General features: G+C 44.5%; 1 protein-coding gene across 3 annotated transcripts in view; it reads left to right on the plus strand.

Moving 5' to 3' along the window:
• NR1H4 (nuclear receptor subfamily 1 group H member 4) overlaps positions 1-15,933 on the plus strand; it is a 329,336-nt gene that overhangs the window by 208,638 nt on the left and 104,765 nt on the right. For all 3 annotated transcript variants that reach the window (XM_077265582.1, XM_077265583.1, XM_077265584.1), the window contains one exon: positions 7,406-7,546. In XM_077265582.1, the coding sequence (XP_077121697.1) occupies positions 7,406-7,546 (141 nt within the window). The remainder of the gene's footprint in view (positions 1-7,405; positions 7,547-15,933) is intronic.

Below are 15,933 nucleotides of genomic sequence, written 5' to 3' on the forward strand. Positions count from 1 at the left end.
GTGCTTATTGTGTTCCATGAACTAATGAACTGTGTCACATGCGGTCACCCATGGCAACTGGACGAAGTAAAGTCCAGCAAGTTTAGTGTCTGCGAGTTAAAACCATTCACTATGAAGTGCTGTGGAGTATGTGTTAAGCCTGTGATATATTACATGGCCTCAACTGGTTTATGACATGTAAATAACTCAAATAGACTGTTTTGATGTGAAAAACCGTGCCTGCCTACGTTTATCCCGTTGCCAAGCGAGTGTCCCCCAACACACTCAGTAAGCACATGTGTCATAGGGAAGGAGGAGGCCAGGTACTTAGGCTACATCATCAGGAGAGGAGAGATCAAGTCCCAGTTGAATAAGATAGAGGCAATTCAGAAGTGGCAGCAACCGCTATCAAAGAAACAAGTGAGGGCGTTTTTAGGGATTGTGAGGTATTACTGGCATTTTATCCCAAACTTTTCCATAATTGCCGCACCGTTAATGGATCTCCTTCTGGGCACCAAGTCAACGATGGTGAAATGGACTCTTGACACAGAAATGGTGTTTCAGGAACTCAAGCAGGCTCTGTGCAAGCACCCGGTTCTGATTGCATCAGACTTTAGCAAATAATTTTTTGTCCAGACTGATGCTTCAGAGGTTGGGCTGGGAGTTGTGCTGTCACAGGAAATAAATCCCATACCTGAGCCAGAAACTCTCTTCTTGCGAGAAGAACTACGCCATAGTTGAGAAAGAGTGCTTGGCTATATAGTGGGCCATAGACACCCTGAAGTACTACCTGCTAGGCCGTAGGTTTAAATTAGTGTCAAACCATGCCCTCTGCGATAGATGACAGGGAAAAAGGGGAAGAACGCTAGGATGACTAGGTGGTTCTTACCCCTTTAGGACTTCATCTTCCACATAAAGAATGGGCCAGGGAGGTTACATGGTAATGCAGATGCTCTCTCCTGAATTCCCTGTTTGATATCTGAGAGTGCCAAAACCCCCAGCTTTGGGCAGGGGGGGGGGGGAATATGTGACAGAGTCACTGGCATAATATGTGAAGGGAGATACGTTCCACTGTCCATACTGCTGTGATGTAAAACCAGAGTGTTTTTGCCTCCAGCATGCTAAGTGCTGAGAGGGTTAATAGGAACCTATGTTATGGGCTGGTTTTAGATGTTATTGGCTGGTTTTAGTGGACCTCCATAGAGCAGGCGGGAGGGGGTCCACCGTATCTCCACCTGCAGAGTCCTGACAGGACCTCTGTGATGTTAAGGTCATGTGATCATCACATGGGTTGTTAAATACCGGGCCATGAGAGTCAGTGTGGTTCGTGTCTTGGGAGAGCAGGGCTCCCAGATAGCTCCCGGAGGAGCTAAGGACTGTGCGGATTAACTACAGGTTGGAATTTGCAGAGAAAGGACTCTGTGATACTTCATTTGTTTTGTTTTTCGTTAAGCCAGGAAGGCTTCTGCTTTTGTTTTTCTGAACCCTGCACTTGGTGCATGCTGATGTTAATAAACCAGCAGGTGTTTCAGCACCAAAGTGTTCCTGTATCTACCTGAAGAAGCAGCTAAGCATGTCAACCCCTCACAGTCCATGAAACAATGCTTGCCAGTTTTTTTTTTCACCATTCAAAATAAAGCTGCTGCCAACTCTTGCTTCTTAAGATTTGCTTAACTCCTAGAGCACATGCACTTGTTATATAAACAGTCCACACAACAGAAGTGCCATCTGTCTATAGGATGTAGATAATACAGATCTAACACCAACTTGTGGGCATCTTATTGATATGATTAGCAGTTGGCATTATTTATAAACTTAGATTATAGATCAATGGTTCCCAACCTTTTTTATCTTGAGAATCACATTCAGCTCTGAGAGATTGTTGCGAACCACTGGTCATTAAAGGGTTATGTTTGGGCATAACGGGTTATTCTGGTACCTTCAATTCTGGACTGTGAAGGCAAGCAGTACCTATGATGTAGTGTCACATCTACAGATACTTGCCAATAGAATACACATTCCGAAACATGACATCACCATGATCTCTCACCTCAGATGCAGAAATTAATGGAACCAGTTAATCTTTTAAGGCTGTTCAAGTGGCACAGAATTTACAATTAACTCAGATTAATGTTTAAGAGGATTACTCCTCGGCTAACTTCTGTATGGGGAGATAAACAGTGGGGTGATGTCACGTCTACAGATACCTGTAGGGACCAATGCACCGTCAGCAGGTGTTACGCACCTATTCAAATAAACAGGTCAGATGAACAATAAGTGCTAATCACACACGTGTTCCAGCAGGTATCTGTAAACATGATGCACCACTCATCTCCCGATATGAAAGTGAGTGGAGCCACAAGAATGATTTAACAATTACCGGTAATTATGTAAAATCACCATTCCTATGACCTCCCTTCCTCTGACTAAATAGCTGTTGCGGGAATGTGTAGGTTTGGGAAGCGGGAGCCAGGTGTGTGCATTGTGCATACTCATAACTAGGCGTAGAGGAGTATGCAGTTTAAAACAGAAAGTTAGGAAGTGGCCAGGGGACCTGCAATGCTAAGGAATACTGCACGGAACAAACTAGGAGGAGGAGACAAACAGCCACACAAGCTAAAGGCAATGGCATCAACAGTGAAGAGTTGGCAGTTGCAGCACCAATACTCTACCACCTTTATATAGTTCATCCTCCATCTCCACTTTGTGCAGCTTGTGTCTGTCTGCTATACCCAGCACCAGGAACGTTGCTAAGGTCAGAAAAGATTAGAGGCCCAAGTCTCAAAACATGGTTTGATGCCACTCCCCCCACCTCAGAGAAAAATTCAACACTACAGATAACACAGCAATAGCACTCTGAGTACAGATAATGTAACAGATGTATAGATATTACCTGCAGTCCTATGTAATGTCACAGATAATGCAGTGATAACTCTACAAGTACAGATTATAGTACAGATAATAAAGATAAGATACAGACAGGGGATGGCCCTTCTGGGGTGACTGGTGGAACCACACAGGAGAGGTCACTGTGGACCTGGGAGATGTTAGGAGTCACAGGGATGCACATGGAGCAAGTTGGAAGTCTTCTTGGCTAATTGGTACCGTCACATTGAACAGGTAAATGAGGAGCTGGGAGGAGGAGCAAAGCAGGTGTCACAGGGTTACCGCAACAGGGTGGATCCAGAAGACCACAGCATCTGATTGCTCCTACTCCGTCACTGAGAAGAAGCACTTCTCCTTCATTTTAAATGTATTTATTCCTTCTGGCAGAACAGGGATTAATCTGCCATGTTGGAAATCCCTGTGCTCACAGCTGAGCTCAGTTAGCCACTCCTTTTCCCTTTATAATCTGGGCTCTTATACAAATCCTTCTCAGGGCTAGCTTTATTGCTGCATGGCTAACGGATGAAGAGGAGTTCGTATGAGAAGGAGAGTTGGAGGAGTTATTAGTGACTGTTGATTGGTTTGTATGCATGGTAATTCCTTATCCTTCTCTATTTTGGTTTGTTCCCCTACCTTCACACCCCGGTGCTTTCCTTTGTTATATGTGAGTGAATATTTTGTATGCTTGGAGTTTTCTGTTAACCCTTGTTTGTGTTGCCTTGTTTGTCGGGTTGGTGTACAACGGTGCGCAGTAGCGCCAATCTTCCTTGGGTGGGGGAAGAGAACAGATGGAGGGCTAACTCAGGAAATAAGGCAAGGGTGGAGGCCCCGGCATTTTCACCATCTGAAGTATCCCGGGTAGCAGGGCGAGCTAGGGCGCCCTCTAGTGTTAGGGGCAGGGAAGGAGCCCCTGGTCCTGGGTCACCCAACAGCTGTGTCATGACATTAGCTCTGACCGCAATTATTTTCTCTGATCCATGATGGATTCAATCACTACTTTTATGGGGAAATTGCAGCAGCTCAGTCAGGAAGTGGCGGATTTATGCATGGTGGTTTTGCAGCACCCTAATACATCTGGTGTGGGAATCTCATCTCTCAGGCAAACCATAGTGCCAAGATCTTATTGCTTGACAGGTTCTCTGGGGGGCGTGACAAGTTTGTTATTTTCAGAGGGACCTGAAAACTGTACTTGAGGTTACGTCCGGTTTCCTCAGGTACAGAGGAGCAACGTGTGGGGATAGTAATGTTGCTTCATAAGGGGGACCCTCAAGCATGGACATTTTCTATCCCGTCTGACTCTCAGTCGCTTCAGATAGTGGAGGGATTTTATTCAGGCAATAGGCCTTATATATGATGACCCTGATCGCGTCTCCTTATCTGAATCCAACTTCAGCAAGGAGACCGGCCGGCGGCGGAATATTGCTCTGAGTTCCAGAGGTGGGCCCCGGATACAAAGTGGAATGACCCTGCACTCCATAGTCAGTTCTGTGAGGGACTTACAGTAAGGGTACAGGATGCCTTAGCTCTGTCTGAGACTCCTGACTCCCTTGAGGCAGACATGCCTCTGGGTAGAGTAGGGAAGGAGCTAATTAAGAGGGAAAGTTAGTCAGTCAGTGAAAGGATGTAGAAGCAGTAAGATGTGCTGAGAAGGAGCTCCCTGTCAGAGGGGGCTAGAGAGAGATTGTGAGAGAAGTGGAGCTGAGCAGACGTGCGGGTCTGCAGCTCCTGACAGACAGAACAGAGAATTGAGAGGGAGAGATTGAAGGAAGCTCCCAGAAGAACAGAAGGGGTCCTAGGGGCATGGGAAGTGCAGAAGCCAGATGAGGAGGGACCAGGTCGCAGCTAGGGGACCAATCTCAACTTAGTGGGATTGTCCAGGGGATTTGAAGACGTTACAAAGGTTTTTAGGTTTCGCCAACTACTACCGTAAGTTCATAAAGAACTTTTCGGTAGTAGCCAAACCTCTTACAGATGTGGCCAGGAAGGAGACGGACTTCTCCAAGTGTTCCAGTCCTGACAGGGAGGCATTTGATACATTGTAAAGGTGTTTTTCTTCTGCGTTGATTGTAATTCAGCCTGACGTCTCTCAGCCTTTTATCGTTGAGGTCGATGCATCTGAGGTGGGATTGGAGGCTGTATTGTGGCAGGGTGTGTCCCTGCAACCCCCCGTGAAGTCCCCCAGGCCAACGGAGTCTTCTTCCAGGAGAAAATGGCGGGCGCATGCGCAATGCGCCCGTCGAGGTCTGCCACCTGGCAACAATAGGAAATTTTTCCTATTGGTTCATTTTGATCACTGTGATGGACCTTATCACAGTGATCAAAATAAATAGTAAATCAAACCCCCCTTTCTCACCCCCTTAGTTAGATTTAAAAAAAACAATAATAAAAAATGCATTTATTTTCATTTTTCCATTAGGGTTAGAGTTGGGCTAAAGTGAGTTGGGCTAAAGTGAGTTGGGCTAAAGTGAGTTGGGCTAAAGTGAGTTGGGCTAAAGTGAGTTGGGCTAAAGTTAGGGTTGGGCTAAAGTTAGGGTTAGGGTTGGGCTAAGGTTAGGGTGGGGGCTAGGGTTAGGGTGGGGCTAAAGTTAGGGTTGGGCTAAAGTTAGGGTTGGGATAAAGTTAGGGTTGGGGCTAGGATTAGGGTTGGGCTAAAGTTAGGGTTGGACTAGGGTTAGGGTTGTGGTTAGGGTTAGAGGTGTGTTAGGGTTAGTTTTGTAGTTGGGGTTATGTTTGGACTTAGGTTAGGGTTGTGGTTAAGGTTGGGATTAGGGTTAGGGGTGTGTTAGGGTTAGTTTTGTAGTTGGGGTTATGTTTAGGATTGGGATAAGGGTTAGGGGTGTGTTGGGGTTAGGGTTGGAGTTAGAATTGGGGGTTTCCACTGTTTAGGTACATCAGGGGGTCTCCAAACGCGACATGGCGCCACCATTGACTCCATCCAATTTTGCGATCAAAAAGTCAAATGGAGCTCCTTCGCTTCTGAGCCCTGCCATGCACCCAAACAGTGTCTTTTCTTCACATATGGGGTATCGGCATACTCAGAAGAAATTGCACAACAAATTTTGTGGTCCATTTTCTCCTGATACCCTTGTGAAAACAAAAAAAATAGGTTCCAAAGTAATTTTTTTGTGAAAAAAGTAAAATGTTCATTTTTTCCTTCCACATTGCTTTAGTTCTCGTGAAGCACCTGAATAGTTAATAACTTCTTGAATGTGGTTTTGTTCACTTTGAGGGGTGCAGTTTTTAGAATGGTGTCACTTTTGGGTATTTGCTGTTATATTGCCCCTCAAACTCACTTCAAATGTGAGGTGGTCCTTAAAAAAATGGTTTTGTAAATTTTATTGGAAAAATGAGAAATCGCTGGTCAACTTTTAAACCTTATAACGTCCTAACAAAAAACAATTAAGTTTCCAAAATTGTGCTGATGTAAAGTAGGCATGTGAGAAATGTTATTTATTAACTATTTTGTGTGACACCATTCTCTGATTTAAGTGTACAAAAAGTAAAGGTTTGAAGTAATGGGAGAAAGCGTGGTTTAGTTCTGCGCTGCTGAATCACTGACAGTGTGGTGTGGTGTTTCCTGATGAAGGAGTCTTAGAACTCTGAAACGCGTTGAATAAAAACCACATTTCCACATTTATTAATACGTCCGGACTTACAGTGATTCAGCAGCGCAGAACTAAACCACGCTTTCTCCCATTACTTCTATCTAACGTCCGGTTTCTACTGGACCTGTGGATCTGCTGAAGCGAATTCTCTCAAAGCTTTAATTTAGCTACATCTGGTGAGTACAATTTGATCGTATAAACCAACCGACTATATCTCAGATAATAAATATTAATATATATCTGCGCTGTAGATTAGTTCAAAATTAGTTAGATGCATTAACTTTAAATAATATACAATGGATATTAGTATTTACCGGGTGATGGCAGCCTCAGTCCCCTGGATGGAACCCACAGTTAGCCGCATGTAGCACAATCAAGGTCTTCTAGAGAAGTGAGCAGCAATAATAATATTTCCAGCGTTCTTTTCTTCCAGAAACCTATGAGGAGCGGGTGTGAAAATCTGTCCCGGCCGGTGACAGTCACCCCTTACCTCGTGAAGAGTGCAGCCCGTTTATCTGCAGCAGTAGGAATATCAGTGTGAATACACTGTGTGCAGCGCCAGCAGTTTTTATATAATTTTATATCTCAGATAATACCCTATTTCCTCCAACAGTATTCATTAAAATTAAAAGTTTGACAATTGCAAAATTTTCAAAATTTTTGCCAAATTTCCATTTTTTTTCATAAATAAACGCAAGTTATATCGAAAAAATGTTACCACTAACATGAAGTACAATATGTAACGAAAAAACAGTCTCAGAATCAGTGGGATACATTTAAGTGTTCCAGAGCTATAACCTCATAAAGCGACAGTGGTCAGCATTGTAAAAATTGGCTTGGTCAATAAGTACCAAATTGGCTTTGCCACTAAGGGGTTAAAGAAAAGGTTCACACAAATCGGCATTAAATTCACCCACTCTTCTTTGAATCTGCAGGATTTTTCAGAAGAAGTATTACTAAAAATGCTGTTTACAAGTGTAAAAATGGAGGCAACTGTGAAATGGATATGTACATGAGGAGGAAATGCCAGGAATGTCGGCTGCGGAAATGTAAAGAAAAGGGCATGCTTGCCGAATGTAAGTAATTTAGTAAACCTCCTGCTTTTTATTTGTTCTATTCTCCTTTGTTATTATTGTTATTCATTTATCTGTGTTACATTATATAGATTATCAATACATGTCTTAACTTATTAGTAATTGATTACTTGATATTACAGTGGGGAAAAAAGTATTTAGTCAGCCACCAATTGTGCAAGTTCTCCTACTTAAAAGGATGAGAGAGGCTTGTAACTGACATCATAGGTAGACCACAACTATGAGAGTTAAAATTGAGAAAAATCCAGAAAATCACCTTGTCTGATTTGGCATGATTTATTTTGCAAATTATGGTGGAAAATAAGTATTTGGTCATTAACAAAAGTTCATCTCAATATTTTGTTATATATCCTTTGTTGGCAATGACAGGTCAAACATTTTCTGTAAGTCTTCACAAGGTTGGCACACACTGTTGGTGGTATGTTGACTCATTCCTCCATGCAGGTCTCCTCTAGAGCAGGGATGTTTTTGGCCTGACGCTTGGTAACACGGATTTTCAACTCCCTCCAAAGGTTTTCTATGGGGTTGAAATCTGAAGACTGGCTAGGCCACTCCAGGACCTTCATATGCTTCTTACAATTCCACTCCTTTATTGCCCTGGTGGTGTGCTTGGGATCATTATCATGCTGAAAGACCCATCCACATTTCATCTTCAATGCCCTTTCTGATGGATGGACGTTTGCACTAAAAATCTCACGATACATGACCCCATTCATTCTTTCATGTACATGGATTAGTCGTCCTGGTCCCTTTGCATAGAAACAGCCCCAAAGCATGATGTTGCCACCCCCATGCTTCATAGTAGGTATGGTGTTCTTTGGATACAACTCAGCATTCTGTCTCCTACAAACACAATGAGTTTTGTTTCTACCAAACAGTTATACTTTGGTTTCATCAGACTATATGACATTCTCCCAATGCTCTTCTGGATAATCCAAATGCTCTCTAGCAAACTTCAGACGGCCCGGACATGTACTGGCTAAAGCAGGGGGACACGGCTGGCACTGCAGGATCTGAGTCCCTGGCGGCGTAGTGTGTTACTGATGGTAGCCTTTGTTACGGTGGTCCCAGCTCTATGCAGGTCATTCACTAGGTCTCCCCGTGTGGTTCTGGGATTTGTGCTCACCGTTCTTGTGATCATTTTGACCCCACGGGGTGAGATCTTGCGTGGAGCCCCAGATTAAGGGAGATTATCAGTGGCCTTGTATGTCTTCCATTTTCTTATTATTGCTGCCACAGTTGATTTCATCACACCAAGCTACTTGCCTTTTGCAGATTCAGTCTTTCCAGCCTGGTGAAGGGCTACAATTTTGTTTCTGGTGTCCTTTGACAGCTCTTTGGTCTTCACCATAGTGGAGTTTGGACTGTGACTGTTTGAGGCTGTGGACAGGTGTCTTTTATACTGATAACAAGTTCAAACAGGTGCCATTACTACAGGTAATGAGTGGAGGACAGAGGAGCCTCTTAAAGAAGAAGTTACAAGTCCGTGAGAGCCAGAAATCTTGCATGTTTTTAGGTGACCAAATACTTATTTTCCACCATAATTTGAAAAATAAATCTTGCCAAATCAGACAAGGTGATTTTCTGGATTTTCTTTTCTCAATTTTGACTCTCATAGATGTGGTCTACCTTTGATGTCAATTACAGGCCTCTCTCATCTTTTTTATTGGGAGAACTTGCACAATTGGTGGCTGACTGAATGCTTTTTTCCCCCCACTGTATATGTAAAAAAATGATTTAGCAGTGAAATAGTAAAATCTAGTCAAAGTTGCTGTATAGACACAGTATTAGAATTACACGTAGGGACCAATTCATCCAGACTGGCATTTTATACGTCGGGGTGAGCTCGAGTAAGATGCACCGTATTCATTAAGAAGTATATACTTCTTAATGATTTTGCCGTATTTCTCATATAGGAGGAGGAGAAAGCCAGCTAACCATAGTAGCCTAATTTGGTTCGGGGCTTGGAATAATGTCCTTGCCGAGGACGAAGTTAGCCAGAGAGTAATGGAAAGGAATTTAGGTTCCTGAATAAAATATCTTCACTTTTATCATTATGATTATAAAAACATTTTTGCAGCCAAATGATAATCCTTCTATAGAAACACCAACACGTTTCTGTTGCACACAGTACCTTTACTCATGGTGTATTAGTAATGTTAAGAGAGCATTCAATACTTTGCCATTCCGGTAAGCACATCGGCAGGATAATTAAAATATGTGAGAAAGATCATTTGGAAGTTGTTTGTGTAATGTGCTGCTGCAGTGCAGTATAGTGCAACCTCCACCAGGGGGTGCTGGTTAAGGAAAAGAGGTTGTACACACAGCGCAGCAACACTGAACAACAACACAGGTGTCACAGGTAATGAAAGAGAAGTCAGACAAGCCTAGGTCATACACGGTGGATTCCGCGTCTGTCCGTGGCGCTTCAAGATATATCCTCCACAGTCTCCTAACCGGCCCAGCGCTCTTATAAGGCGACACGGCTATAGGTGCCCTGAGACACTACGGTCTCTTTTGTCAAGCTTCAGTACAGTACGTTACTGATGAAGGTCCATGTACGGACCGAAACGTTTGTTGGGTACTACAATAAATTCTTCACTTAAGCATCAAGTTGAGTGCTAGGTTTTTTTCGTTATACACAGAGAGGTCAGCGCAGTACACAGAGGGAGTCAGAGGAATAGTCAGGGACAAACTAGAAATCAGAGCCTACCGGGAACATGGTAACCAACACGTGAGACGTAAGAGGAAGTCGGGGTACAAACCAGAGGTCAGAACAAGTCATAAACGGGTACAGGCAGTCAGAGGCAAAAGGAACACTAGTACAAGTATACAGGTCAGGTTCTCAAGCCGTGCAGCATGAACTATAGCTGACACTGGCCCACAAGCTGCAGAGGACTTAAATAGCTCAGCCAGCTTCAAAGTGAGGCAGATGATAATAACTTACATTTATAATTAGAATGGAGGAAATAGACATAATACATTGCAGTTACTTGGCACCAATGAAATAATGGACATAATAGTCGTCAACAAATAATTAGAAAAAACAGTAATTTTGTATCCACAAAAGCTATAATCACACAATTTTAGTAAAAATAGTAAAGGATATATCAGATATGTATAATGTACAAATATGTGTATTCATCTGTATATATGTATATTGTAGTGCTGCGGGGTTGGTGCAGTGTGACAGACAGGCAGGGACCACAGGAAAGTTCACAGCAAACGTGTTTATTTGTTCAAACTCACGCAGTGTACAGCACACGGTATCCTCCGGATCACAGCCGGGAAACAAGACAGTTCATGAATGTGTCTGGTTGCTGAGGGCAACTGCACCACCGTATCACGCTGCAGGGTGCCAGGAGTTCGCTCTGATGGTTCTGTGCTACCTCACACAGACGGAGCTTTTAGAGAGCCAACTGCTCCACAGATTTCCAACTCCAAACTGACACACTGAAAACCCTCTTGCAGGGTTTTTTTTCCTCTCAACTGGAATCTGTGGCCATGGGCCACTTGTAAGATCCGGCCTGGAGGAAACGGACCAGCACCACTAACTTCCTGCAATCCGTTTAAAAAATAAAAGCCCATACAAGGTTTTCCTGAACAATTCCTTGGCAACATAACTTGATTAGGTTCATGCTTACTTTTATTCTGCCTTGTGACTCACTGGCGTCCTGCTGTGACCACAAGGTACTCCAGGGGATATAATACTCTTTTGAGCGCATCCTGGGGGACACATAGCGACCCTCGCAAATAACACCAGTCGCTGCCTCACAATATGTAAATAAATTTAAATATTAACACTTGTATTCTAGGTAAAATATTTCATATAAAAATGTTTAATAACAGACAAGCCAAAGTTGTACAGTTTCAATGCATACTATTGATGGTTGTGCAACAAGAATGAAAATTAACAATTGTTACCTTATTCAAAGCAAGTAAATGACAACCTAAAAATAAAAAGATGTTTATCAGTAAAGTAACATTATAGGTTAAGTCCCAAAGCAACTCTTGTATTAAGGCTAGTTTCACATTTGCGGTTGAATCCGCAGCGTATCTTCCGCAACCTGAAAGGCACGATAAACCGCGTGCAAACGCTTGCAAACGCTCTGGGTTTTAGACCCATAAGCTTACGTATGCAGTAAAAAAAAAGCAGCGTTTGCATACTTTTTCATGCGTTTTGCATGCGTTTGCATCTTTTTTGTGCATGGTGGAAAATTTTACAGGAGAAAAATCTAGATAAACAGACACCGCCAATGGGACAACAATGGGCGTGTGTTATGGGATATCTTTATATAGACCCTTGGACAGCTGAAATCTTCAGATTTTGCTACTGTATCCTGTGTCACGATGGATCTTCACTTGTAGAGCTTTTATTTCAACCTGGATTTAAGTATAAAGCTGTTTCTTGCCTATGCGTTTCTTTTCTTGGCAGATTCCTGGCTACCGGAAAGAGCTTATCATCGCTCCATTTTCAGTACCGGCTTGGAATTTCCACCTTGTCTGGAATAGTTGAGTGTTCCTTTGGGATTCTTGTCTCAAAATGGCGCATTCTTGGGACAGCCATTAACCTAAAAATGGAGACAGTTGATGAGGTTGTCAAAGCCTCTGTGGTTCTCCACAATTACATAATGGCTAAGGAGTGACCCAACATTGAACTGGATGAACCAGTTGCAAGCCCATTGCTATATTACCAGCATCACCCTCTGCGGTCAACTGTTGAAGTTGCCCACATGTGGGACTAATTTGCTACTTTGTTTCTGACATCGGACGTGTGGCATGGCAAGATGATATTGTGTAAAATGTTCTGTTGGTTTTGGGTCTGTACCAGTCATGTTTTAAATGTTCCTAATGTTTGTTATTAATAAACAACATGTTTTGATACCTGTACCGAGTCTGCTATGTCTTTCCTCTCAAAACCACTTATGATGTCAGTGGTAATGTAGTTGACGTCATTACATCCTGCGTCTCTTCTGCATTATCTATTGAACGCAGACCGAGGAGAAGATGGAGGTATAATACAAAGCAGATCTATACTCACCAGGTCAGGTGTCAGAAATAATGAGTTCATGATGCACAAAACCCAGCATCATAAATTTACTATTTCTGACACCTGTCCAGGTGAGTATAGATATGCATTGTATGACCTCCATTGTCTATTCAGTTTGTGTGAAATAGATTAGGTAGACTGAAGAGAAAATGGAGGTAATACAAGGCATATCTATACTCACCATGCCATTTTTCAGAAATAGTGAGCTCAGGATGCTGGGTTTTGTGCATCCTGAATTCATTATTTCTGGCAGCTGTTCAGGTGAGTATAGATATGCCTTGAATTACCTCCATTGTCTCTTCAGTCTGCGTCACAAAGATTAAGCAGACTGAAGAGATTATGGACAAAATACAAGTCATATTAGTTTGTGACAACTCATACTCCATACCAAACACAAGAAGCAAAGCTGCAGTGTTCTACTTGTCTCACTCCTGGAGCTATGAGGTGGCAAAAACACAAAGTGTACGACGAAGTGTGTTTAGTTGGCGCACAGTGTGTGTTGCCGGCGGCGAAATACACAAAGAACCAAACAGTATTTGTGGAAAAAAAAACATTTATTTTTAGCAAAAAAAAATTTAACTGCGGTGGCTTGGGGTAGAGTGACGAAACTGGAGCGTATGTAGCTGTGAGGCCTGGCTGGCTGAAGACGACACAGGGGTTGCAGGAGAAGGCGCGATAAAAGTAGTGAGGTCAGGGAGTTCAGGGATGGTACTGGAGGCATGGGGCAGGAGAGACACACTGGAAAGGCAAGACAACCCTGACATCACAGACACATTGGGAGGTGAGGGGGAAGAGATTGTCATAGTCCGCACTTTTTTTTTTCCTTTTTGTGATCTGCTACTGTCTGGGAGCCTCGGTGTGCTAATGTCCTGCGGCCTGGTGATGGTGGCCGTCCTGTCATGGCCCGGGTGCTGCTGCTGCATGCTGGTGATGAAGGGCGTGCTAGGGTCCGTGTGCTGCTGCATGCTGCTGGTGGCGATGGCCATGCCAGGGTCCTTGTGCTGCTGCAGCATGCTGGTGGTGGTGGTGAAGGCCATGCCAGGGTCCGGGTGCTGCTGCTGCATGCTGTTGGTGGTGAAAGCCATGCCAGGGTCTGGGTGCTGCTGTTGATGCTGCTGCAGCTGGGACCTGGTGATGGTGGCCGACCTGTCATGGTCCGGGTGCTGCTGCATGCTGGTGGCAGTGGAGGTTGTCCAAGCAGGAGCATCAGTTGGCATGGTGGTGGCGGTGGGCTGTCAAACAGCACTCGGCATGGTGGTGGTGCTGTAGTGGTGTCCGGCAGTGCTTGGAATGGTGGTGGCCATGCAGTGGTATGCAGCAGAGCTCAGCATTGAGGTCAAGCATGCCAGTGTTGGCACAGGTGGAAATGCCACCACTGGCTGCTGAAAATACTGACTCTCAGGAGTTTCTCTCATCACACACAGTTGTGTGATCCCGGCCAAGGGCACTGCTGCATCACACCGCATTGCAATACTTACAAAATGCCTTGTGTACCCGAGCCGGGGCATCGTCCCAGCCATCCATCATCGCTTGGGCCACCTCATTCCATAGTTGCCGGATTGTCATGTTGTCCGAGTGCTGCAGAACCCGGGTGTCCCACAACAGGACTCGCTCATGGACCAGGGAAATGAGGATATCATTATCAATGAGGTCCTCATCCCGTTCTGGAACCTAGAAATGAAAGAAATACATTAATGTTGGAGAGATTAAAATAAGGAAACGAAAGAAAACAACAGACAGAAAACAGGCAAGAATAATTAGTCAAGAAAAAGAAGGAGTCAAGAACAAAAAGGTAAAGAAATAAGCAAAGTGAAGAAATGAACAGTCAAGAATAGTAGTCAGGATACAATAAACAGAGTACAATCAGTAAGGTATACTTACACGCCGCCTTGCCCCACAAACTTGTCCATGCTGCTCCAGCTCGGCCTCAGCTGCAGTTGAAGAACTGCTCTGAAAAAGAAAAAAAAAATTGTCACATGTGTAGATGTGACAGAGAATACTTACCAATCTGAAGCGGTGAGTACTCATTTCACTTTCGTTTCTACCATGTTCAGGGCCAAGACACTCCTCGGAAGACGACGACATTCTGATGAATGCAGCAAGAAAAGAGACAGAAATTATTAGTACATGCAGTAGCATAGCTACCAGGGGGGCAGAGGGGGCGGTGACCCCGGGCCCAGAGCTCAGAAAGGGCCCACCCGGAGCTACGCTGCTGTAACTGTATCGGCGTGCACAGTGCACCGATACAGTTACATTCTGCGGCAGAGCAGGGAGAATCGATCTCCCTGCTCTGCTGCATGGCCGCTATGGGCCCCTGAGCAGGCGGGGGGGGGGGGGGGCCCGGTGCCAGCAGTGGGCCCCCCGCCCATCACCGCAAGGTCAGCTGTATCGGCATTTAGCCGGTACAGCTGACCGGATTGATAATGGAAGGAGCGCTACGCTCATTCTCCCATCATCCCCCTGTCAGTGTCTGACATCACCGACACTGACAAGGGGTGTGATGACGTCACCACCCGGCGCCTGCTGTCAGAAGATGAGCGGGAGCAGGGAGCAGCGCAGGAACAAGGAGGAAGGGAGGTGAGTATTTATTGTTTTTTATGGGGGCTGCTGTTTAGAGGTGCTGCCTTGTACTAGAGGGTCTGCCTAAGGGGTGCTGTCTTATGCTACAGGGTCTGCCTATGGGGGTGCTGCCTTATAATACAGGGTCTGCCTATGGTGTGCTGTCTTATTCTACAGGGTCTGCCTATGGGGTGCTGTCTTATGCTACAGGGTCTGCCTTTGGGGTGCTGCCTTATACTTCAGGGTCTGCCTATGGGGGTGCTGCCATATAATACAGGGTCTGCCTATAGGGGTGCTGCCTTATAATACAGAGTCTGCCTATGGGGGTGCTGCCTTATACTAGAGGGTCTGCCTAAGAGGTGCTCTTATGCTACAGGATCTGCCTTTGGGGGTGATGTCTTATAATACAGGGTCTGCTGTCATGGTTCCCAATGGCAAGGGAACGTAAGAAACATATAAGTAACGAACGAGCTCTCGGGTGATGGAAACTTGAGTTGACCGTGAGCTAAATCTACCACACAACTAACAGTAGCCAGGGAGCATACCTACGGCTTCCTATATGCCACGCGCCAGCCGGAGGACTAACTATGCCTGGTAGAGGAAGAAACAGACCTGGCTTACCTCTAGGGAAATACCCCAAAAGATGATAGCAGCCCCCCACATGTAATAACGGTGAATTAAGAGGAAAAGACGTACACAGTATGAAAGTAGATTTAGCAAAGAGAGGTCCACTTACTAGATAGCAGAAGGATACAAAAGA

This window comes from Ranitomeya variabilis, chromosome 5 (genome assembly GCF_051348905.1).
Source record: "Ranitomeya variabilis isolate aRanVar5 chromosome 5, aRanVar5.hap1, whole genome shotgun sequence".
Taxonomy (NCBI): domain Eukaryota; kingdom Metazoa; phylum Chordata; class Amphibia; order Anura; family Dendrobatidae; genus Ranitomeya; species Ranitomeya variabilis.